Source organism: Fundulus heteroclitus, chromosome 23 (assembly GCF_011125445.2).
Source record: "Fundulus heteroclitus isolate FHET01 chromosome 23, MU-UCD_Fhet_4.1, whole genome shotgun sequence".
Taxonomy (NCBI): domain Eukaryota; kingdom Metazoa; phylum Chordata; class Actinopteri; order Cyprinodontiformes; family Fundulidae; genus Fundulus; species Fundulus heteroclitus.
In genome coordinates this window covers 31,070,523-31,093,878 of record NC_046383.1, presented here as the reverse complement: position 1 = coordinate 31,093,878, position 23,356 = coordinate 31,070,523, and the positions used below count along the sequence as shown (strand labels likewise).

General features: G+C 42.4%; 1 protein-coding gene across 1 annotated transcript; it reads right to left on the bottom strand.

The window, feature by feature from the left end:
- Nucleotides 1-736: 736 nt before the first annotated feature.
- LOC105929189 (integral membrane protein 2A) lies at nucleotides 737-13,831 on the bottom strand. The gene is made up of 6 exons (XM_036127747.1): nucleotides 13,604-13,831; nucleotides 13,027-13,164; nucleotides 6,147-6,326; nucleotides 5,955-6,065; nucleotides 3,189-3,333; nucleotides 737-2,116 (listed from the first exon to the last, which is right to left on the bottom strand). The coding sequence occupies exons 1-6, from the start codon at nucleotides 13,673-13,675 to the stop codon at nucleotides 2,022-2,024; spliced, it is 741 nt and encodes a 246-aa protein (XP_035983640.1). The 5' UTR covers nucleotides 13,676-13,831; the 3' UTR covers nucleotides 737-2,021.
- Between the last annotated feature and the right edge of the window lie 9,525 nt (nucleotides 13,832-23,356).

The following is a 23,356-nucleotide window of genomic DNA, read 5'->3' as shown; positions in this document are numbered from 1 at the left end:
ACGTCTTCCGATGTTAAACGTCAGCTCTCAGAGGCAAGATTTTTTTAAAAGCAGCAAAGACTTCTCCAGCTGCCTGGCATTTCCTTTTGATTCAACAACAGGATGAGTTAACAGCTCGGGGTGAGCTTAGGGTTGTGCTGCTGCTTTCATGTAGTTTTGAACTGTTGCTTTCCCTTTAGTGGATTCATTCTGCAACGCTAGCCTAAAATTAATATTCCAAGAAGCAGGAATCAGATTAAATTTATTGGGGATTTTTTTTCTCATCCATACAGAGTGAAAACTGCACTGTACATGCAGACACACACACACAACCCCAGACACCGGCTAAAGGCGCCAACCTCCTTCAGATCTGGCTGGGTATTTTGAATTGGAGGGGGGGGGACATGATACTTCAACCACCATGCTTGACATTTTACACTGTCTGCTTTTGATTCCTCAGTCTTCCTCTTTCTGACCATGACCTTTTCTCCACAAGGCATCTGGCTTGCCCTTGTGGGTCGGTGCAGCTCTCAGTTGACCTTGAAGGTGTCTGTTTGGAAACAAGTCGGGGTTTCTTTCAGAGCAACTGCAAGGGCATTTATGGGAAAGAAAACTTTAAGCTTGAGCAATGCTCCTTTAAATTTTTATTTTATCAGGAAGATCTCACTGAGGTTATAATGAATCCCGGTGAAGACGGGCAGCTGCCATACAATTAAGTTACATAGATGATGTATGCCATAATAAAAACAGACAAATGTTTTATGTAGGTTAAGAAAAGCAACTTTATTCAACAACAAAATGAAATTCAGTTCAGTAGCTTCACACAAGGTTTATTTCTATTTCACTGGAGTTCGTTGGAAAAGCAGTCAGGAGCCCATCTTTACAAGCGCACTTCCTACTGATTGTCTTCCTGTGTGAGATTCCCAGAAGAAACCACTAAAAGAACTGATAAAGGTTCATTGTTCTTCCCTTTTTCTTTTTTTTTTTGGCAAGAAGCCCTTTCAAAAAATATTCTGAATTTTTTTTGTTTGTTTGTTTCTCATGGGATTTCCAACTCAAGCGTATCGTTTTTTTTATGTAAATAAACCTAAGCAGCGTATGAGTCCCGGTGAAAAATGTAAAAACTTCAAATCTCACAAATTACCATAACAATGCATTACATCGTTTTGTTTTTTAATCAAGGTTAAAATTAAATATACCAAGAAATTCCTAAATCAAACCAGGTGATCAAACCTTTTCGCCTCAAATAATGGGAAATTTCCCTTTAGCTCGGTGTCTCTAGCTTAACTCGTCCTTTTTACTAGTGAACATATATAAATGTCTCTACCTAAAACACACAAAAAAAATAAAAAATACTAAATGTTTACCATCAGTTACACTAAATCATAACACGGCAGGACAGAGGAGGACCCCACCCCCACCGAGAGCAGCAGGGCACTCTGGGAAATATCTACAAAAGTGATGAGCGGCAGCTGTCGAACATTTCTCCACGTTGGCAACCATAAAGGTCAACGCGCTGCGACGTTTCCACCCAAACACTGCAGTTGCAACGCGCTGTTCAAGCTGCTCGGTGAAAGGTGGCCACAGAAGACACAAGACACATCTCACACCTTCTCAGCGTGACTAGAACATTTAGTAGAGTTTCCAACAGCTCTGAGCTGTGATATAATAACATCGATAAGATCGGTCTGCAGGAAGCCACAGAAACGAAAACGGCTTGTAACGGAACAAATGAAACTTAGTGCGTCTACGTTAATTAAAAACTAGGTAGTGAATACTTGAGCGAGAGCGCTACGACCTATACGGGGTGAAGGGAAGCACGGCAGCGGAGACTCCGTAACATAAACTCACTCGACACAAGCTGGGAAGAAGCAAGGGAGGCAAAACGATTTGTACAAAAAGTAGCTTTCTGCTGAAAGTTGGGTTTTCCTGTCGCTGTCGTTCATCCACTCCCTCCCTCCCTCCCTCCCTCCGTCCGTCCGTCCGTCGCCCAGGCTCGCCTCGTTTCCTCTCTCCGACCTGCAGTCACACCCGTTTCCTCATCAGGCCTTGCAGATGCGGGTCTCCGTCACGAACTTGTTCTCAAAGTGGTGGATGGTGAAGCAGTCGTCGGCGGAGCGCTTCTGGATGTTTCCGCCTGACAAAAGACGCACAAACTCCGTTTGTGAATATTTAAACGTGTTTCGCTGCTGTGGTTTTATTTATATATTTTTTTGTCAAGTCAGGGTGTCTTTTAAAAAGTTTATCAAGCTCAAAAGTAGGTGGGCGTGAACGCAGATGTCCCCCCCCTCTGTTCACTTGTTAGCTTCACTTTTTTATCCGATTCGTACATTTTCTGGAAGCGTCCCATGTTCGTTAGAAAATGTTTACCAATTGATTTGAGGGGCTTTAATTGGTTTGCTCACATGAGTTTGGAGATTCTGTGGGTTTTTTTTTATTTAGTTTTCTTTTTTAAGATGACACCAAAACAAAGTTGTTTTGGCCGTCTAGCTTCCCTTTTGGCTGACAGGACCTCTTCAGGTCTGCACCACGAGTCGAAGAAGGGAAACCCCATAAAATGTTTCCCTTGCTAAACAAATGTATATTTTGGAACTATATTTAGGTGAGAAAAAAACCACTGAGCATGACTGGGAGACCTCAAAGACAATGAACCCGTAGTTTTGCAACACAATATGTATTCAGTTTCTATTGGGGAACCAACTAATGTGAAGGTTCTTGTACAGACAGTAGAGCATCAGAGTGCCAACATATCTCTGAACAAACAAAGTTTGTGTAAGCAAATAGTTCTGAGTGAAAGTGCAATTTAGCGGCTATTTAAAGCAACAATAGTTCAAAGGTGATTTCTGGAAAAACACTGCAAGTGTCATTCAAAACGACACATAGATGCCTTCTGTTAGTTGGCTGCACTAGATTTCATCTTGGGGGATCAGAGTAAATGGGGCTGATTCAAAACAAGAATTTTTTTGGGGATTTTTGTTTTGGGGAAAAAACTCAATGAAAAAACATTGTGCAATACTTTGTGTTAGTGTATGAAATTAGATCCAAATAAAAACACAAGAAGGTTTGGGGATGTAAATGGGACAAAATGTGGAAAAAGGTTTACAGGGGACGAAATCTTCTGCAAGGCACCACAGATTTTGATGCCTTAATGTCAAGGTGGCAGATAGGTTGGCCTACACACAAACCGTTTTTATCTAGCTCATCTGTACCTGGCAGGCTGGATCGCTGCTGCATTCTGTAAGTTTCCTTTCCATCACACAGCCGGCGGATGTAGAAGCCCAGAGGCTTGACATCCTCAATGCGCTCAGTGACCACAAGGTCCTCGTGCACCAGGTAGCTGCGGTATGAGTCAGACTAGAGTAAAGGGCAAAGAGAACAAGTGAAGCCATTGTAGTGCACCACTAAACAAGTCTTTAATCTAAAATTAAAAACAATCTGTTTATCAAAGAAACACCCAGAAGCTGGGGGCTTCCTCTTTTAGATCGCATTAAATGTATTTCGCACTGCTCAAATCTATAAAAACAGAAAACTAAATATGCACAAAATATATCTAAGCTATGGTACCAAAATAGGGCAAATCTGGGAAAATGCGTCATATATTTTGCATGTAAAACTATTTATTGTAAATACTTTTGAGGTGCCAGTAAGTTGTTAAGAACCGTCAGAAAGAGGAACAGAGATGGACAGCTTTTCACTACCGAAATGGCAGCAGTGCCGTTCTGCTCTTACACCATTTCCCAGTCACTTTTCTACATATTTATTCTTAGCAGCTTTACAGTACACATCACATTATGCAAAACGGCTAAGAGGAAGTCTATGAGCCAGAGTGTGGACAACTACAGTTTTAAAGTGTGAAAAAAACAACACCTAAGATGTCATTTAACAAATAAAATAAATTAAGCTTTGATGTTTCTGTCAAGTGGCTTAATGACAAGAGTGGTATTTCGACTCGTAATGATGGACTGAGTTATTTCCTTTAGATTGAATCCCGCGTGTTATATTTACAACCCAACAGCTATAACAGTATATCATTAACTAATACAGGTAAGGTATAAGATGAAGATGATTTGCGACTCAAATGATATTGATGCTTCAGAGAAGAAATCTTGAAAAAAATTTTGTTCAAAGATTCCAGTCGCGTTATCTGCCACATTGCTTCAATAATTTTTCAAGTTGCTTACAGTTTTAAGTAAAAAAAAAAAAAAAAGGATAAACATACTCTTGAGCATGAATGCATTAGGGCTGGGCGATATGGATTAAAAAATAAATCTCCGATTTTATCATACCAAATCCGATTAATCGATTTTTTCCTCCTCTTTGTTTCATAAAAAGAAATTATTTTAAAACCTTGCTTTTTATGTCAAGTATTTTGTCAGGGAGTTGACCTGAATTCAAAGTGCAACTAAAAACAAGCTGTGAAACATGCTTGTAAAACAAGATGGCAGCCGTGCCATTATAAACAATGAAAATATAACAAAACATTTGCTGCTAGTGGTATTACACATTGAGCTAAGAACAGGCTTCACTGCACTTGTGAACATCAAACTAAGTTAAAAAAAAAGTAAATAAGTAAATGAAGTGCCTCGTATTATGGTAAAAAAAAAGTTTCCACTTAACAATATTTTGACAATACATTTGCCTAAACATATATTCAGCATCACATGTTGTTCTCTTCATGGAAACCCAATGAGTGTATTGGCAAAATAAAATCCAGATTTTCCAAAAATGAAATCTTAAAGAATTGGAAATTCGAATTAATCGATTAAATCGATTTATCTCCCAGCCCTAGAATGCATAAGACGAGAGAGATATCCATTTCTGGCAGACATCGATTCCCGATTGTCTGCAGATTCCAGTTTTGGCTGATTCTGATTTTACACACTAAACACCAGTTTAGTGTGTAAAATCAGGTCAAGTTCAAGAATTAAATGACACGAATGCTGGTCATAGCTGAAAAAGATATAGAGCAGGTTCTTTGATCGATTTAGTAGCTGTAACAAACAAGACTATTATGATTTAGCAGAAAAAAAAAGCACAGAAATTTGCAGACTGCACAGACTGGAATCAGACAGTTTTATGTTCAATCTACCTTGACTGGTGATGAGCGAGCTGGAAACTAAGAAATAACAGTTTTTTCTCACAGGATGAACACTTAAGCCCTACCAGAAAGAGGAAACAGCTTTAACTGTTCCACTATTATGCTGACAAAATTGTTCCTAAGTGAAGATGACTCAATGTTGACTAGTTTCAGTATCAGTGGCAGTATCAGTGGCAAACAGTCAGAAGAAACACATAAATATAAGCAGGTACTTAAAATAAAAGTGTATTTTATTTTACATATTGAGGCATGTTTGTGGTCCTTTCAGAATCCGAAGAGAGAGCAAGACTTTTAGGTAGCAACAGGAAGGCCGCACAGAGGTAATAATCTGAAAATTGACTGATTTTAATCATTGGTCTATTGATTCAAGCATACTTTAAAAAGCTTGATTCTACAGTTATTCATAATCAAGCCTCTATACAAGGGGTCTGCAACTTTTCCAATCCAGAAAGCCATTTTGCCTTCAGCCTGGTCAAATAAAACGTGTTTAGAGCCACAAATATTACAGGACCTTTTGGGTTAATTTCTGATTTGTCATCATCCACAGTGAAATGAGTTAATGATATCTATAGACGAAAGTAAATTGTAATTTTTACTTTTAACAACTTTTAACAGAAAAGAGGATGGATATGTTCTCTTCTATTGACAAGGAAAACAGATCAAAAGAATAGTTGCTGCTTCTTTTTATACTTCTGCTGTGGAAATTTAATGCCAATCGATCCATAAAAAAACAGCTAAAACCTCCATTTGTTACATGCATTTTTTCTTTAAAACTCTTGGTACTTTAAAATCTTTAGCCAGAGTTCTTAAGAGCTGATGTTGAAGGTCCAAAGACCCGTGCACTATACCATCGCAGCGCGAAGTGAAGAGTACTGACCATGAGCTGTGAGAAGAGGTCAATGAGATCCTGGGGAGGGAGCACCACCGAGGTGTTGAGGGGAATCACAAAGCAGGTCCTCAGGGTCAGATCCAGGTACGCCGTCAGCTTCTGCGTCGCAAAACACACGAGGATCGTCAGCACAGAACCCGAACACGGAACCCGAACACCAAGCGAGCGGCCGGCTCTCACCCTGTTGAAGTCGTGCAGGATGTACGCGGGGTCTCCGGGTCGGAAGCGAGGTGGGGGCACGCTGATGACGGCCATGCTGTCCGAGATCTCCACCTCCTCCTCCACCCGCGGCAGGTAGTACGGCTGGCCCTCTGCCCCGGTGGACATGTCGGTGAACTGCATGGCGCCATGGTACAGCCGCTGGCGGAGGGAGAGTCACACAGGCAAAGAGCCGATATAACACTCACACCGTACGCACAGAGACAGGTGCAGGCAGGAAGCGAGCAATGGCAGAAAAATAATCATTCACACCATCATGCAAAGATGAGATAAAGGAAAACCGCAAGAGAAGATTAAAAACAATTATTCCTATATAGGGACTTTGTGACGACCGCTTTAAAACTATGACTTTGCTACCCACAAGCCATTTTGTAACTAACGTGGTGGTTTGCTCAGGACACTTGCAAGACGGATTTATAAGTTTTTACTTCCTGTTTGATACCTAGAGATGTTGCTTTAAAATTCACACATACACATTTCCTCATCACACCTTTTTTTAAATAGTGTTGCTCCTGCAGTAAACATGGCACCACCCCGAAACTTCAGTAAGGGTGATGTTCTCACTTTTGCACGCTCCCCCCCCCAAGTGACCAACGAAGGTCATTGAGATCAGAGGTCGGCTGATATTTTTGGGGTTTTTTCTCCCTGTATTTTTTTACATATCGGCCGATACCGATTAATTAGGGATTCAGCAGCCATGCTTTGAGATCACGTGGAGCTCATATATAGCCACTCCATCCCTGGCAGAGAGAGTGGCTGGTAGTTTTGTAAGACTGGGTGCCGACAACAAGGGTACATTTTCAACTTCTGATGTAGTTTTAACTGTTTAATTTAGCTTTATTTGGCCTGTGAAAGTCTGTCTCCGTCTCACTGTGAGCAAGAGGAAACAGCGACGTCTGTCTGTTTCTGTATCTAAAAACCCACGTCTGATCTGCAGCTGGCGAGCTGCCACTGCTGTGCGTGTGTTCGTTCCCATGGAGAATTTGCCATCCACATAAAAGTAATTACCAATCACTACGTGTACAGCACCTAGATTTCCATAAAGTAATGTCCATACACTACAGCGGTGGTTAGTGTTTTTTATTCTGCTCCCCATTCAACTAAAGAAGCTCTTTTCTCCCCCTCACAAAGCAAAGCACTGCCATAAGAGTTGTGAAATGTGCTTTGGTGTAACAGCGGTCTGAACCGCAGTTACACCTGAATTGTTAATATTAGCTGGTGTATAATCAAGTTTCGAGACTTGTGTAAAATTTGTTATTATCGTGTCATTTTTGCCATCGAAATGGAGGAAGGAAAAAATAAAATAAAAAAAATCGGCCACAAGAATAAAATCGGCGGCACATATCGGGTATCGGTTAGACTGATGTCGGAATAATCCGTATCGGTATCGGCCTTAAAAAGCCCGTATCAGTCGACATCTAATTGTGATCAAGAGTTCAGTTTCATCTTAAACCACAGGATATATATCCAGAAATTAGGTTCTCTGTCACTTGGTGTGTTTCCTTACTGTAATCAGATTTTTATGCTGTTTTTGGAGCGATGGCTTCTTCTCTTCAACCCATGTCGGTACAGAACTCATTTCACTCTGGATGATGACAATGAGCTATAGCCAGTAACTTTACAAGGTCTTTTTCTTTTGTTCTGTCGATGATTCTCATATTTCACAACAAAAGACAATCTCTGGGGGATCATACACGTTTCCTTCCTGAATACTACGATGACTGTACATCCCCATATTTTGTAGGCAGTGTCCTCTAGTAAACCGCCTGAATACTACTACCTTCTGTCTCTGGTGCAACAATGCCAGCAGTATTTTTAAAAGCTTGTGTGTGTTTGGCTATCACCGGTTTGCTCAGAGATTTCTGAATGGCAAGAGGTCCTTTAGTGAAGGGTTCATCTTTGTGACTTTTTAATGGAAATCCACTGTCAAGGGCAACTTATTCCCTCGGTTTTGTCTGTCAGGTGCTTCAGCAACTGCCGGTAGCACATATCCTCTTCAATGCCCAATGTAAATGGTTTACATGCCCATCATTATTCTGCATGTGCCATAAATGACCTCCAAATTGGACTCTGTTTACTTGGGGGCCGAACATTTTGTCTGTCAGTAATCCGACAATGACGCATTTTTACATGCACCGGACTTTATTCAGCATAGTGGCATGGTGACATGTGCAGGGTTGATAAAATTTGCCCCCCCAAAAAAAAGCATTCATAAAGTGTGTTTTATTCTGTGTCTTTTGAGCGCCCACATTGGATCAGCACCAGATTCTGAGGATGAGAGCCATGGGGCACATGTGCTATTAGGGCAGGTTTCCCCAGTCCCAATGACATGACTGGAACAAAGGTTTAGATGGACGCTGTTCGGATTAACGATCGGCATAAACCGTCCGTCTCATTCGGAATATAATTACATTCTGATTGAGCTTAACACAATATTTCAATCACCGTGTTTACTCAATGCATTTTTATTCTGCCCTATTCTGATTACTTATTTCCATGTAAACAAAGCCAGCAGTGAGGGCTTAATTCAAGCAGTGCTGCATGAATTTTTGATGATCAAAGCACTTCAGGGGCCTCCAGTCAAAATGTTCAGTGTTAGAGTGTTAGTCATTTACCATAACAGCTCTTCAAGATGAACAGGCTCGGCTCGTGTATATGAATCTTTAAAGCAACAACGTAGATCCTCACGGACTGAGAAAGCAAAACGTAAGAACGTGAGAAATTGGTCCTTCTGCAATGATTAATGTTTCTGTCGTGTCAGCATTTAGTTTGGTTTTCATGTGCACGTTCCTCCTCCTGCCATGTCTATTTTTGTTTTGTTTTGGCTCAGCCTCGTTCGGCCCACCTGTTCCAAACCCAATCATTACCTCTCCGTTTCACCTGCACTTCATAAGCTCTCCCCAGCCTCTGGCTTTCTGCCAGATCATCGACCGCCCTGTGTGAGTAGAAATGCGGCGTTTGTTTCCTGCTCTCACCTGCCTCTGTGTTAGTGACCAGGCTTATGCCCGCCGATTATTGCCCCTGACGGATCTCTACTGCTTACCCGACATCAGGACACCGAGGCTCGCTCTGATCTCCGCCTACCAGTTCCTGCGTGAGCCCTCTGCGGACTACACCCACATCTGCCTCCTTGTCAATAACCTTTGACTATTTTACGTCTGTGGATTTTTTCTGTGTCTGAGACATCTTCGACGGAATGATGCAACACAGATTGAAGAGAAGCTCTGAAAAGATCCTCGCGTCTCCACAAGATCGGGCCGTGTGCCCACGGGCACATCGGTAATGTGACATTGGAAAGCTGGATACAAACCCACAACCTTCCGATTGCAAGACAACTACAATTTGAACTAAATTACAGTTGAGTGGTGAGCCTTACAGAGGACCTTAAAGCTGTTCACAGATCAATCAACTCCATTTTCTTACAGTTTGCTCCTCTGGAGTTGTGGCTAAATTTCCAGGCCCTCAGCGTACGTCCTCACCAACTCTACTTCCTTCCCAACACTGCACGTAAACACTAGTTTTAGCTTGACTGTATAATTGACAGTCATTATGTTGCAGGGTAAGACAACCCTTGATTAGGAACCAAATTGGTTGCTCAGGTTTTATTGTGGGTAGACCTAAAGTTGGATTACATTAAACCTGGTTTGTATCGAGACTTTAATTCCAAAGTTCACTGACTAAGAAATCCTGGGGCAGATACCAAAGCCAGACTCACACTAGTGACGCCCGCACTCACTCTTTAAAAGACGAAGCGTTTGAGAGTCAGCACCCCTGCGTTCCACCAAGGTTACAATGTGTTCATCAGCAGTCACGACTGGCTGCAGAAAATTCTTTCCAAACTCAGAACACTCAGCTCCCAGCACACGTCTCTGGGCAAAAGCTGGAGGAGGAATCAGCAGAGAGCGCTGTGATTAGTTCCACTGAAGCCACAGTGAGGCAGGTGGATTAAAAACCATGCATGTAGGGGTAGTGACCTCATCCCGTGGCACTTTGAGCCAGCCTAAACAGCGATTCATATATATATATATATATATATATATATATATATATATATATATATATATATATATATATACTATATCTATATATATATATATATATATATATATATATCTATATATATATATCTATATATATATATATATATATATATAATATATATATATAAAATCCCCAAAGGGATAAGAAAGCTTGCCTATTACAACAAAGGCTCGTGGACATCTTTCTGACAGGACTTTTTATGTGAACATGAACCCCTTTAGTTCAGAAATAGCACCTTTTAGTCATGGTGTGCCCCATGGCTCAGTTTTGGGCTCGGCCTTGTTTGTGCTGTATATGTTGCCCTTGGGATTTGTTTATTCAAAAGCATGAACTTTCAGTCCATTGTTTCGCTGATGACCTTCAGATTTATCTGCCCTTAAACACAGCGACAGACTCATTTCAGCTTTTATTGCGCTGCCTTGTAGATGTAAAACAGTGGGTCTCCCTAAACAATTTAAAACGAAAACAAAACAGATTGTCTTCTTTGGGAACTCAGCTACAGACAGTGCTCTGGGCCCCCTATCCTCCAATTTTAAGGACAATGTCGAAAACCCTAGTGTTTTTCTTGACAGTTCCCTTAAACTGTGGAGGTAGGTGAGTGCAGCGGTCCAATCTAGTTTGTTTTTTTTAAATCTCAAACAGCTTGCTAAGCCATACCGTCCAGCTGCTGTGTTTGAGCATTTCATTCACTTGGTTGTCACCTGCAGACTGAACTACTGCAACTCCCTGGACTTTGGATTGCACCAGTCCTCTACTCAGCGTCTCCAGCCCGTTTGCTGACAGGTACAAAACGAAATGAGCATATTACCCCAGTTTTGGCTTCCTGTCTCATACAGGGTCCAATTAAAAATGTTACTCTTTGTTTTTAAATGTCTTTAAACATCTACATGGTTGTGCCCCCTGCCTACCTATCCAACCTGCTCTTTGTTGAGGTCTAGGACACAATTGATGCCGTCTATTCCCAGATCTAAGTTTGTTCCTGTGGGAGACAGAGCCTTTGTTGTGGCTGGTCCTAGACTCTGGAATAGCCTGCCCCCTTCACATTAAGCCTGCACAAATCCTGGAGCATCACTTTGGAAGACTCATTTCTTTAAGTACAAAGATGACCCAAGTGTTTTGTTTTTACAGTTGTTTTAGACCAGGGGTGTCAAACTGATTTCTATATGGGGCCACTTTCGCGTCATGAAGTCATTAAAAGGGCCGGTTGCACGTGTATAGACGATACTTTTTATTACATAATTTCATTCCAGTTCACATAGAAATATAAAAAATGCACAGTAACATAAAAGTAGCAACCTTAGGCCCAGTTTATACAGTTTATCTGCAAAAAAAGTTGATTTCGGGGTGAGTTACACTTACAGGGGGCACAGTTTTAGCCACTTTATACACTTTAAAATGATATATGCCTCTACTTTATGAAATGATATGCCTTTTTTTTGGCTCTTGAGGGCCGGATAATTTACCTTGATGGGCCAGATTCGGCCCGCGGGCCTTGAGTTTGACACCTGTGTTTTAGACTGTAAAAACAATCATTTCACTCTGGATGATTGTCATCATCCAGAGTGAAATGAGTTCTGTACCGACATGGGTTGAAAGAGCAGGCTGAGAAGAAGCCATCGTTCCAAAAACAGCATAAAAATCAGATTACAGTAAGGAAACACACCAAGTGACAGAGACCCTAATTTCTGGATATATATCCTGTGGTTTAAGATGAAACTTGATCACAATTTGAGGTCGACCGATACAGGCTTTTTAAGGCCGATACCGATACGGATTATACTGACATCAGTCTAACCGATACCCGATATTAAAAACAATCTATCTTGTTTCTTATTCTTGTTTTTCCTCTAACGATGTTCCTTTTTAACATTGAGCCATTTCGCTTGTACAGCACATTTTGCAGCTAGAGCTGTTGGAAATGTGCTATAATAAAAAAAAAAATATTTGACCTTTGCCATGAGACAAACTCTAACCTGCTGCAATAACATATGAAAAGAAACGCATTCTGAATGCCCTTTGTTATCATTGTCCTCCTGCCTAATCTGGTGCCAAGGATGGTTCAAGCTTTAACAGCATTTCTTTAGGGCAGTCCTCAAGTACCCCGGTCCTCGCTCGTGTCTCCCCGGGCGCCTGTGCGGCGCCCGTGGAGCAATCATTTATATTGTTTGCAACTATCAGTTCTCGTGGCCCTGCTAGTTCGTTCATCCGTTAAATCATATCATTGCTGATTTCAGCTGAACAGAAACTTGGACAAAATGGTGAAGAACATTTAGCCCTCCTTGCATATTCACAAAGCTTAAAACTCTTATTACTTTATTGTTATTGGGGAAGAAGCCTGCGGCAAATGTTGCTTCGTGGCAACTCCCCCCCTCCTGTTTATGAGGCTGTCAGTGATGCTTGGGTGCAGTGAGAAACATTGAAATATTTATCTAACAAGTCATTTATTTTATACTTTATATCATAATGACAAATGTTTGCACATTAGAAGTAAAAAAAAAATCCAAAGTTGTAGCTTTTATTTTTTAAACCTTAGTATGTAGTTGTATGCTTATGCATTCTTATCTGACCTCTTATTTTCAATAACTAGTCTATCGGTCAGAATTGTTATCAGTTAAATACATCTGTATGCTTTTAATGTTATTTATTTTTTTCTTTACATCTTATTCAGTGGTCCCTTACGCGGTCTGTGTGCGTCTATGGTTGTGGGTGACGGGCTGGTGAAAAGAAGGGGGGAGGGGGGGGCACCAATCGCACACAGACCACATGCACGTTCAGATTGTCGTCAGTGATTGACACCAACCTTTGGGGTAAAATATCGGTAGAGACACGCTCCTCCCACGATGAGCCCACTCAGGATGAAGGCGATGCCGAGCAGGGTGAGCAAACAGCGACCTGTGGAGCCCTCTGTGGCCGCCGGAGCAGAGGCCAGCTCTGGATCCTGCACCCACACAGGCAAAAAAAATAAATAAATAAATAAATAATAATACACAGTAGCACCCATTGAACAGCAGCAGCAACGGCGTAACGCATGCATAACATCATGCAAAGGCGCAAGCCTATAATCCTGGCTCAGTCTTTGCAGAGGTGCAGAACAGCTGTTGGGGATATGGGCGGTCTCCTGGTGGTCTCCTGCGTCAGGTGCATCATGTCTAAAAGCGTTTTTTTTTTTTTTTGCTGTTTTTTTTGCACAATTACCTGCGATCTCCGCAGAGACCATGCCGCAGCGTGCAGAATAACTACCGTGAACCTGCGCGTGGTTTTGCATCTAGATGCGTGTGCATTATTTGCGTGCGGTCGGTCGGTCGGTTCGGGCCTGCTGTTCCCAGGCTGAGAGGAGGGCTCCGGCTCCGCCACCGCACCGAAGCCCGTTAGCTCACCTTCGCAGCGGCTGGAACCTCTTTGCCCAGCGCCTTCTGGGCTAGAGCCGAGTTGAAAGCAATCTTCACCATGCTGGACCGGAAACGTCTGGTCGGGTCTCGCAGTCACTGAAGAGGTGGATGTATATGTATTGTTGTTTTTTGTTTTTTTTTTTTTTTTGTCAACGGCCGTCTGCAGCTCTTGCGTCGTGTTTTCTCCGCAGCTGAAGCGTATGACGCAGTTTGCAACCCAGGCTTTATCCGCACCGCTTCCGGTGGCTGTGGGGATTAAAGAGACAAACAAACCAGTGGCTAAACTAATAAATTCTGATTCTAAATACCAAATATTTGCAGGTGCAAAATGTTGGCTGTAAATTTGACCGATAATTGTAAGAGGTTCAAAACCAATAAATGTAATTTGGCTTCTAATAGTGTCCTTTTAGAAATCATTGTAAAAGCTTTAGTGCCATCTGGTGGCCGTAGTATGGAACTATTTTTTCTCTCTAAGAAGAAACAAAAAACAGAAAAGACTGCTGGATATGTTCTCAATGAGTAACATTTGTACCACATTTTTGGAAAAAGGGAATTGCACCCACCCATTATCTGTACACATAACTGCTTAACCGTGGAGGTTTGCACACAATTGACCTAATAGTCATGTTTCTGGACTATTTTAAGCTATTGCACCACACACCCCAAAAGAAAAAAACACTGATTCCCATTTACACTTATTTCCCCATGACTTTGCATCAACATGGTTTCTGAAACAATCCTCGGAGACTTTCGTTCATGCTGACATTGCACTGTTGCAGCAGATTTTCTTGGGTAAACATGCATTATGCAAATCTCCCTTTCCACCAATATCCACATTAAATTTCCCACATCCACATGCAAAAAATCTCACAGGGGCACGAGATAGAAAACGGTAACATTTATTTACAACAACAAAAGGGGCAATTACAGCTGGGGATTCAGGGTACTGTCTAGAGTGGTGTCTACGTAGAGCACAGGGATAGTTAACTGGGTTTAGAGCAAAAGTAAGAATTTGTTCAAAATAGAGCTTATTGGTTCTGGCAGTGGGTTTTGCCCTGGACAAAGAGAGAATGAAAATCACCTCACACATACAAACTCCAAACACTCTGTAGGATTAGGTTCTTATCACTACGTAGGCCACTGGAGTCCAGTCACCCTGTCTAGTTCATGTAAATCAGTTTAGGAGGATTCGAGCTAGCAACCACTATTAGGAGTGTCATGGAAACAATACTCAGTTGGTAGTAAGGGGACCAAACTGCACCAAAAAATATCCCTGATATCATTAAACTACCATCGGTCTGAATCATTGAGACAAGGCTGCATTGACTCACAACTTTTTTTTGTTTACATTAAATTCTGACTAATATAAAAGCTGTAATCGGGACTCATTGGATCAGACAGCATTTACTGGAACATGCTACGGTCCACTTTGCTAAGCCCGTGCAAATTCTGGCCTCACTTCCATCCTGTTCTTAGCTAACAGCAGTGATAACCTGGGTTGTTTTACAGCTGCTGTAGCTCATCTGCTTTCACACTCTACATGTTCATTCAGAGCTGGTGTTTTGCATATCTCGGATTAAGCAAGTTTCTTTTTTTAGCTACTGTTTTTGCAAATAGTGCTCTGATCTGAAGGTAAAAAGTCTAGACATACCATTTATCACTAAGACAATCAGACGTCGCAACAGCTGACAGCACCACATTCTCACCTACAACTCAAACAACCATGACTTGAATGCAGGTCATTCACCCCTCGGTGGTATTAATTAGAAAGAAAAAGGCATCACACACCTCCACCGCATCTTCATCCAGAACAACATATTACTTTTCCAATAGCTCATCGTCACGTACAACATCGACAGGAAATCATTTCTGTAATACATCCCACTAAAACAGTCCATCAAAACAAAGATAAGTTTCATTAGTCTAAAACCAAATAATGCTGAACAGCATCAATAGAATAACACGATCAAAGAAAAAAAAACTCTCTGAAACCTGTATTAACTTATATCATCTAATGCAGCTCACACGCCAATAAACAAATGGGGAAAAGATCTCAACCAATATGATCAGTTTAGGAACCAAGTCTGCAATAACCTTTGTCCAACATTACTAATGTACAGGTAATACAATACAAAATCATCTGCTCTACCTTTGATTAGTATCCTATTTGTTCTAAATGTTAATGTTTTTATTTATTTTAAACCATTCATTCCTTTTGTTCAGGACTTTGGTTAGTGCCTGCTTCTTTTAGTAAAGTTGGCTTGGTTTGGTTTGGCTGGACAGAACACACCCCTAACAGGACACCATGTACATCATGGATCTAACTGAATCCGATATTTGCACACAATGCACACTCAGCACCATTGAATCAACTTGAATATTTCATTAAAATATATTCCATTCTTCTAAATGCCATCTCAATGCAGGCGAGATAATGCCACCACTGAAATAAACACACTGTGGGTGAAGAATGGAAAGAGGGGAACGCAATAAAATATCACCAAAACATGTTTCTAATTAGCCCTTTTATTTTTGTATTGTCCTGCTTCTCCCTAAAATCTCTGTGTTACAGGTGTGTTACACTTTTTGTCTGTGTTGTTTTTACCATATGGAAAAGGAATAAAAAAATAAATAAAAAATCACCCTTACAAAAAAAGGTCCAGGTGGTTCTGACAGCCAATCCAAGTGCCGTCTGTATGCAGGCTCGCCACCGTCCTGGATCAGACCAGTAACAGTGGTGTCGTCTGCAAACGTTGGGAGTTTCACGGACAGGTCCACTGAGGTGCAGCCATTAGTGTACCGAGGGAAGAGGAGTGGCGAGAGAACACACCCCTGGGGAGCACCGGTGCTGATGGTTCATGTGCGGGAGAAGATGCTCCCCGGTCTCACCTGCTGCTGCCTGTCAGTCAGGAAGCTGTTGATCTACTGACCGATTTAGGCCGCTTCTGTTAGTCTGGCAAGCCAGGCTAACTTTCGCCTCTCTTTCATACGGCTGAACAGGCGCAAAGTAAACCACTCAGAGAAACCACAGAGGTGATGTAAAAAAAAAAAAAAGGGACAGTCAAACTTCCGCTGTCAACATCTCACAATATAATTCAACATGGCAAGCAGCGGTCGTGTGGAGACTATGGTGAATGATTCTTGGTGTTTTTGTCACAAAAACATAAGGATTTCCAACTCTGTGTGTATTTAAGTAAGAAGGAAAGAACCAAGAACACCCTTTGAAAGAAAGCAAAAATTAGTCTGGCTGGCCAGGCTATGGCTCTGTGAGCTGGGTGACTTTCTGGTGGTGGATGTTGGGTTTAATGTGTTGAAGGCTGAGCTGGCGTTAAGTCCCTGGGGGGTTGTGGTGGTGCAGAAGGAAGCGTAGTCCCAAGTCCCCACCAAGTAGTCCAAGACCAAAGTGATCTTTCTATAATCTCAAACCAGTCTTCTCGTTCTTCTCTATCCTCTGGCATCAACACACAGTATTTTGGTTTCTACTGGAAATCTTCTTTTATGTGGACCGTTCTCTGCATAACCCCTGGAAGATGATTGCGCATGTAAATGCCAAAACATCAGACCTGAAGTACTCAGACCAGCCCACCTGGCACCAACAACCATACCCAATTCAAAGTAACTTAATTCCCCTTTCTTCCCCGTTCTGATGATGACGATGCTTGCTTCAACTAGTTATCTTCACCATGGCTAAATGCATTAAGTGGGTGCCATGTGATTAGCCGATTTGCTATTCAAGATTACCAGCACCTGATCAGGATTACCCATTATAGCAACCGATGAAGGCACAATGTACCAAGTCGAACCAGCTGCCAACAAGAGCCCAAACATCTGTCTGAATGCACGCCCATCTACGTGGCACAACTACATGACACAAGAATGACTCAATCTTACACCGGTAATGTAATAAGAATAATGTTTTGAGTGTATAATGTTGCTTATTCACCTCTAAACATCCCCCTCTTGCACACTGTGTCTGCCTGCCAGAGTGTGGGCCCACTCAGGCTGACACGCGGCACACAACACTCAGTGTGCTGTGTGGAAACACAGGCCAGCGCCAAGGCCATACAGTACGTCTGACACATACCGTCAGTCTGCCCTCCGTCTGGGGCTGGCGCTGGTCCCCTGCTTCCTCTGATTTCTCTCAGGGCTGAACATACGAGTAAATAAACACTTTACTGCCGCACTGACACTCTAATTCCGAGCAAACCAGGGCAACGGCAACACGTGCGCCTCGCGGTCTCACAAACACACGCATAAGTGAGCACAATCTCTGTGAGACTACGATATTTCCTCTGTAAAACAGACCGATTGAACCGGTAATCATCACTGAAAGGTACATAAACAGAGCAGCTGATTTCTGTACCTAACTCCCCCTTTGTGCGCTCCCTCCCCCTCCACACTAATTCTGAATGGAAATCCTAAGTGGTTCTGAAGGCTAGTTTATGGGCTCGTCTTACGCCGTGTTTGATCTGAGAGCTTGCCCACACATGCATGCAGGGACTCAAACACACACCACACACGCTAGAATAAAGAAAGGGAGCCAACATTAGCAGTAATAGCTCAGCTGATAAACAAAAGGCTTACGATTTAATCATCCAGGCTTCTCAGCGTCGCATACGACACGGTACAGAGTTTGGGGGGGTTTGGGGAGAGACGGAAAAAGCAGGTGGAGAGTGAAACGGGGGGATTCAGGAAGAGAGCGTAGCGATGACTGAAAAAAACAGAACGAGAATTACCAGGAATAAGAGAGCAATCTGCAGCATCTGATGCTTGAGTGAGTTTTCCGTGGGTCTGATTAACGGCAGATTAAACCCGCCATCCGTCCAGTTTACATCTCACACTCCCTCATATGCCTGCGAGGTAGAAGTTCTCTGTTTTTTTTTTTTTTGCCAGAATGAACAAAAAAAGGTATACATGGACACAGTTTTTGTACAAAGGCGAAAGAAAGGCAATGGGACTCATTATGGAGGATGGCAGCCATGTAAGATGGAGCCTGAATGCCAGAGACTCCCTGCAGTCTGCAACAAAAGTCCACTAAATGCAATAAACACACACAGGCCAAAATCACATTTACAAAGCAGTCCCACCCATGCATGACATATTTCTGTGTGTTTTAGTTTGATTTTATGTTTTGTCTAATTGTGAAGTGGAAGGAGAAGTTGTAAAAAAAAAAAAAAACCCTGAAAATGTGATGTGAAGTTATATTCAGCTCCCCGAAACAGGAGCATTCCGGCGTGGACACGTCCATGTGGGACTCATGGTTGGATGTTTTTGGAAAATACCGCACCCTTATTTCATCAGTGCTTGTGTCCACAGCTGTGTTTGCCCCCATCTTGACCCTTTGTGGGTGCTGCTGCATCCCATGTCTTCGAAGATCTAACGCAGCAGTTAATAACTACTGCAATAGCTCCTCCGCAGAAACAGTTTCCTCTTTTGGCTCCCAGTGACGATGCAGATGACCAGCAAGAAGAAGACAATTGTAACATAGTAACTTTATTTGTCGACCAGGTGTAAACTCACATCCTCTCCGAGTGTACATGGTAATACAGCTACAAGATTATGTGCTGACTGGACGTGACTGCTCAGCTGTGTATCTTTGTTAACAACTGAGGCTGTAACTATCTGTTTCCCCACCCCTCACTACAGCCTCAGTCATGTAACTTGGGAAACGCCCCAAACTTAATAAAATCGAGGAGAACGCTGAGACCGGCAGAGTGAGTTGGAGATTGTAACTGTACGGCCTCTTCCTACTCTCCTTGAGAATGAAACCAAACTAATTGTCTTTGTGCCTTTCTTTCCCTGTTTGTATGATGTTTTAGGTGCTTAGACCTGACAACTTTAGAGCCTCTTTTTACTGCAATAACAGCTAGAAGTCTTTTGGGGTATGTCTCTACCAACTGTGCACAAACAAAAGATTAAGTTTTGTCACAATTGTTCTTTGAAAAATACTTCAGTCAGACTCAGTCAGATTTGATGGGGAACATCTTTGGACAAAGGTTGTCCTGGCTTGGTTTTCGACCCGCCCAGTCTAAGGCATGTTTGATCTAAACCACTCTACTGTAGCTCTGGCTACATGGCTGGAAGGTGAACCTTGGTCTCAAGTCTTTTGAAACTTCCAACAGATTTTCTTTGAAGATTACTCCGCTTTAAGGTCTATCGATCCAACCAACTCCAATCAGCTTCCATGTTCCTGCTGAAGAAAACCAATCACACAGTATAAGGCTGCAACCGTCTTTGTATAAAAAAGTCAATTAGGTCCTCTGGACGGGTTCTTCTTTGTTGAAACATTTCTTCTCTTCTCCAAGAGACTTATGAGGAGTTACAAGTAAACTCAGTCTTATAATGCTGGGCATACACTGTACCATATTTTCAGTCGTGGTACTCATATACAGCTCAAACTGTACTTGAAACTGCAGGGTTTAAAAGTTCACTGCTCACGATATGTGTTCTTACACTGTACAGCCCGACGCTCTGATGCGACCTGATTGCTCGCACAGTGCGTTCAAAAACCACACGTCAGACTCAGCACCCTTAGAGAGATGGCTCCTGGGACTCATCTACCCAAAGCAAAAATGTCAACAGTAGAAGAAGAAAAAGGCAGAAGTGTCGATGCTCACTGTTAAACATGAGGCTCACTAGAACGAAACGCGCTGCTTTGGCAATTCTAAGAGTTTATCCTCCATAGTTTGACTCCATGTCACACGTACCGCCGTCATGCTTCTCTCCACTCCTATGTTTTCGTTTGAGAAGACGAAGAAGAATCTACTTGTTTGCGCGTGCGCAGTGCGCGAGGTCAGGGGAAATGGGCTCGTAGACGGTCGTAACTTCGCTTCAACAGAAGGGCGCGCACGATCACTCACGAGGGCCGACTGAATTTCAAAGTTGTTTGATTTTCAACCGACCGTCCGATTCCCGGTTCCCGATCCCCGATCCCCGATCGGGAGGTGGTTGTGAGAGACGAATCGCCCCTCATTACCCACTTTATATAACACGACGCAGGACGCATGATCAAGCTAAAACTCGGTCCAATCCAAAAAATTCTCGTACGACTGAAGAATTGGCCCGAAAAGGGCAAAAACTCGTACAGTGTACGCCTGGCTTAAACAGTACCTTTTGCAGGCCTGGGCAACAATCAAACTGCCTGCTCACATGCAAAAGAGGACCATTGGCCCAACAAATGATCATTAGTGGTCTGATGGCCGCTTGGAGGGCTAAGTTATTCTCGCAATAACAGCACTGTGAGGGGCGCAGTTAGATTTGCCAGGCTGCACCCCTGTTCAATGACGGGCAGTTTCTCTTCACAAAAATGGCCTCCTTTACTCCTGTTTCAAACCAATGTTCCTCTCTATCCAGGATGAGAACATCTTCATCCCTGAAAGAGTGACTGCTGGCCTACAGGTGAGTGTACACTGCAGATGAATGTAAACTGGCCTGGTGATTGAGTAAGCCCAGAGGACCTACTAATTTTTCCTTTTTCTTTTTCTACTTGGATTGTTGCAATGCATCAGGACATGGGAATGGTACTTTCAGGGTTATGTGCACTCGATTTTATTTTGGCATATAAGAGTAAAGGGGTTCTAAACACTGTCTAGATTGTCTATTTCAGAAAAAAAAATCATGTATCACTACAGAACTGTGCTCTACTTTGTGTTGGTCTGCGACATAAAATACAAAAGACAATTGTGGGGGAAGAATACTTTTGCAAAGACTCTACATGTACACTCAAGTTCACAATCTGTCAGTGTCTGCAGAGGCACAGCAGACCTCATAAAGAGCGAGGGAAAGACCCTCTCTTGGATGACATCACCCACCGAAGTGCCAACAAGTATGAATGCATGTACAAAAATAAAATTAAATAAAATATAAAAACACCTCAGAGATTTGTCATCGGTCTCAATACCAGACATGTGAAACCACGGGTGACAAATGAGTATGTCCCTTTTGGGGCTTTTAACCACACACACACACACACACACACACACACACACACACACACACACACACACACACACACACACACACACACACACACACACACACAGTCCAAAAACTGCTGCGGAAACAGCTGGCAGCAGTGTGGACTTGATTCAAAAAGTTAGACATTGGTCTGTGCTTCATAACGTCACTGACATGTCTTCATGTGGATCCACCATAATCAACATGTGCCTCAAGTGGGAGAGCATTTAGTGGTCGTCTAGAGCGACGGGGCACAGAGGAAGATGGAGAAACAAGAGCAGATCTCTGGGGCGGACGTGTCCGAGGGAGCTGTGATGCTGCTTCAAAGTCTCCTTTCAGGTCCTCCGCCCGCTAAATCAGAGTTCATCACTCTCTTAGGCTAGTCTCCCCACCACATACTCACTTTTAGCAATCACATATGGTCCTGAGACAGGGGTGACAAATGAGTCTTTTTTTTGAGAGTATCGACTTCCCAAAATACCTTCACTCTTTCAAAGCCCTGCATGTCTTGTGCTCTTCATCCGTTCAGTATGGTTTACCTTGGGGAAATGTGATAATTATAAACTGATGAGGTTTTGTTGGACTGTTTCAGGAGGAACAAAGATCAAGCATTACGTCGCTGCAGTTATTCCTTAGTTTAAATCTTAAGGTCTATACCCCCTTTATTTAGTGCATCCGTACATGTGAGGTTTGGGATAATATGGAGGCATGCTGGCATATCTTCCAAAACATGCTGTAAAATTTGATTTGGTCAGATTTGGCTACTGGTCAGATATGATGGTAGTTTTTAGGGTAAGATAAAAAAAAGTCTCTCTTCTTAACCCTCTGACATATCATCCAACCATTATCTACTCCCGCTTAGACTTGCAGGGACGTGGAAGGAGGTTGGGGTGGGGTCCATGGATGTTGCCTATCTCTCGTGGTCATATTGGACAAGAGGCGGGGTACAACCTGGACAGATCGCTAGTCACACACAGAAACACCCAGGAAAAACCACCATAGTCACACCTAAGTGTAGTCAGTCTGTCTTATTGACTTCTAAATATGTGTGTTTGGGATCATTGTCCTGCTGGAACACACAACTGTGTCAAGGTTTCAACCATTTGCCTGTTCATTTCAATTAAGGTTTGAGCATTTGGATGAAGTCGTCCTTCTTTATTACTCCACCTGCTTTATATCATGCACCAGTATCACACATTATGATGATGCCATCTCCATGCTTGGCAATTGGTGCTCCTATAACTATTGCATTGATTTCTTAAAAAATTGTCTTCTGGCCTAAAAGCTCAATCTTTGTCTTGTCTGACCATAAACGTTTTCTTCAGGAGGCATTTGGCTTGTTCAGTTGGCATTTGCAAATCAATTCTGGAGTCCTATTGTCCGTCTGGGTTGGCATCCTCTCAGTACATGTTGATGTTAAACCAACTTTACTGTGAAAAGAGACATGAAAGAACAGTTTCTAGCCTGTTGCAAGGCTTAATCTCTATGATTTCTCTTCTCTAAACAGTCTAATAAATTTGTGTCCATTTGATTGGCAGCTGTTTCGGTTTTCTTCTAGATCTTGGCAAAGTGGTGAACATTGGAATCATAACTATGATTATGGAAGCTGTAGCTAAATAGCATTGACTCACAATAACCTTTTCCAAGTTGTGAAAATCTAAGTCTCTCATTCTTAGATATTTCCTGCACGTTTGAATGATTGTAGTATACTGGGGAAAAGTTCACATCTGGTGACCAACCAAAAACACCACCACACACCAAATGGTCCTTGGCCAAGGCACTGAA

Excerpts from the sequence above, each read along its gene's own strand:
- LOC105929189 (XM_036127747.1), bottom strand. The coding sequence starts at position 13,675 with ATGGTGAAGATTGCTTTCAACTCGGCTCTAGCCCAGAAGGCGCTGGGC. Across the intron at positions 6,066-6,146 it reads TCCTGCACGACTTCAACAGG|AAGCTGACGGCGTACCTGGA; the intron begins GTGAGAGCCGGC and ends TTTGCGACGCAG. Across the intron at positions 2,117-3,188 it reads GCAGCGATCCAGCCTGCCAG|GCGGAAACATCCAGAAGCGC; the intron begins GTACAGATGAGC and ends GTCTTTTGTCAG.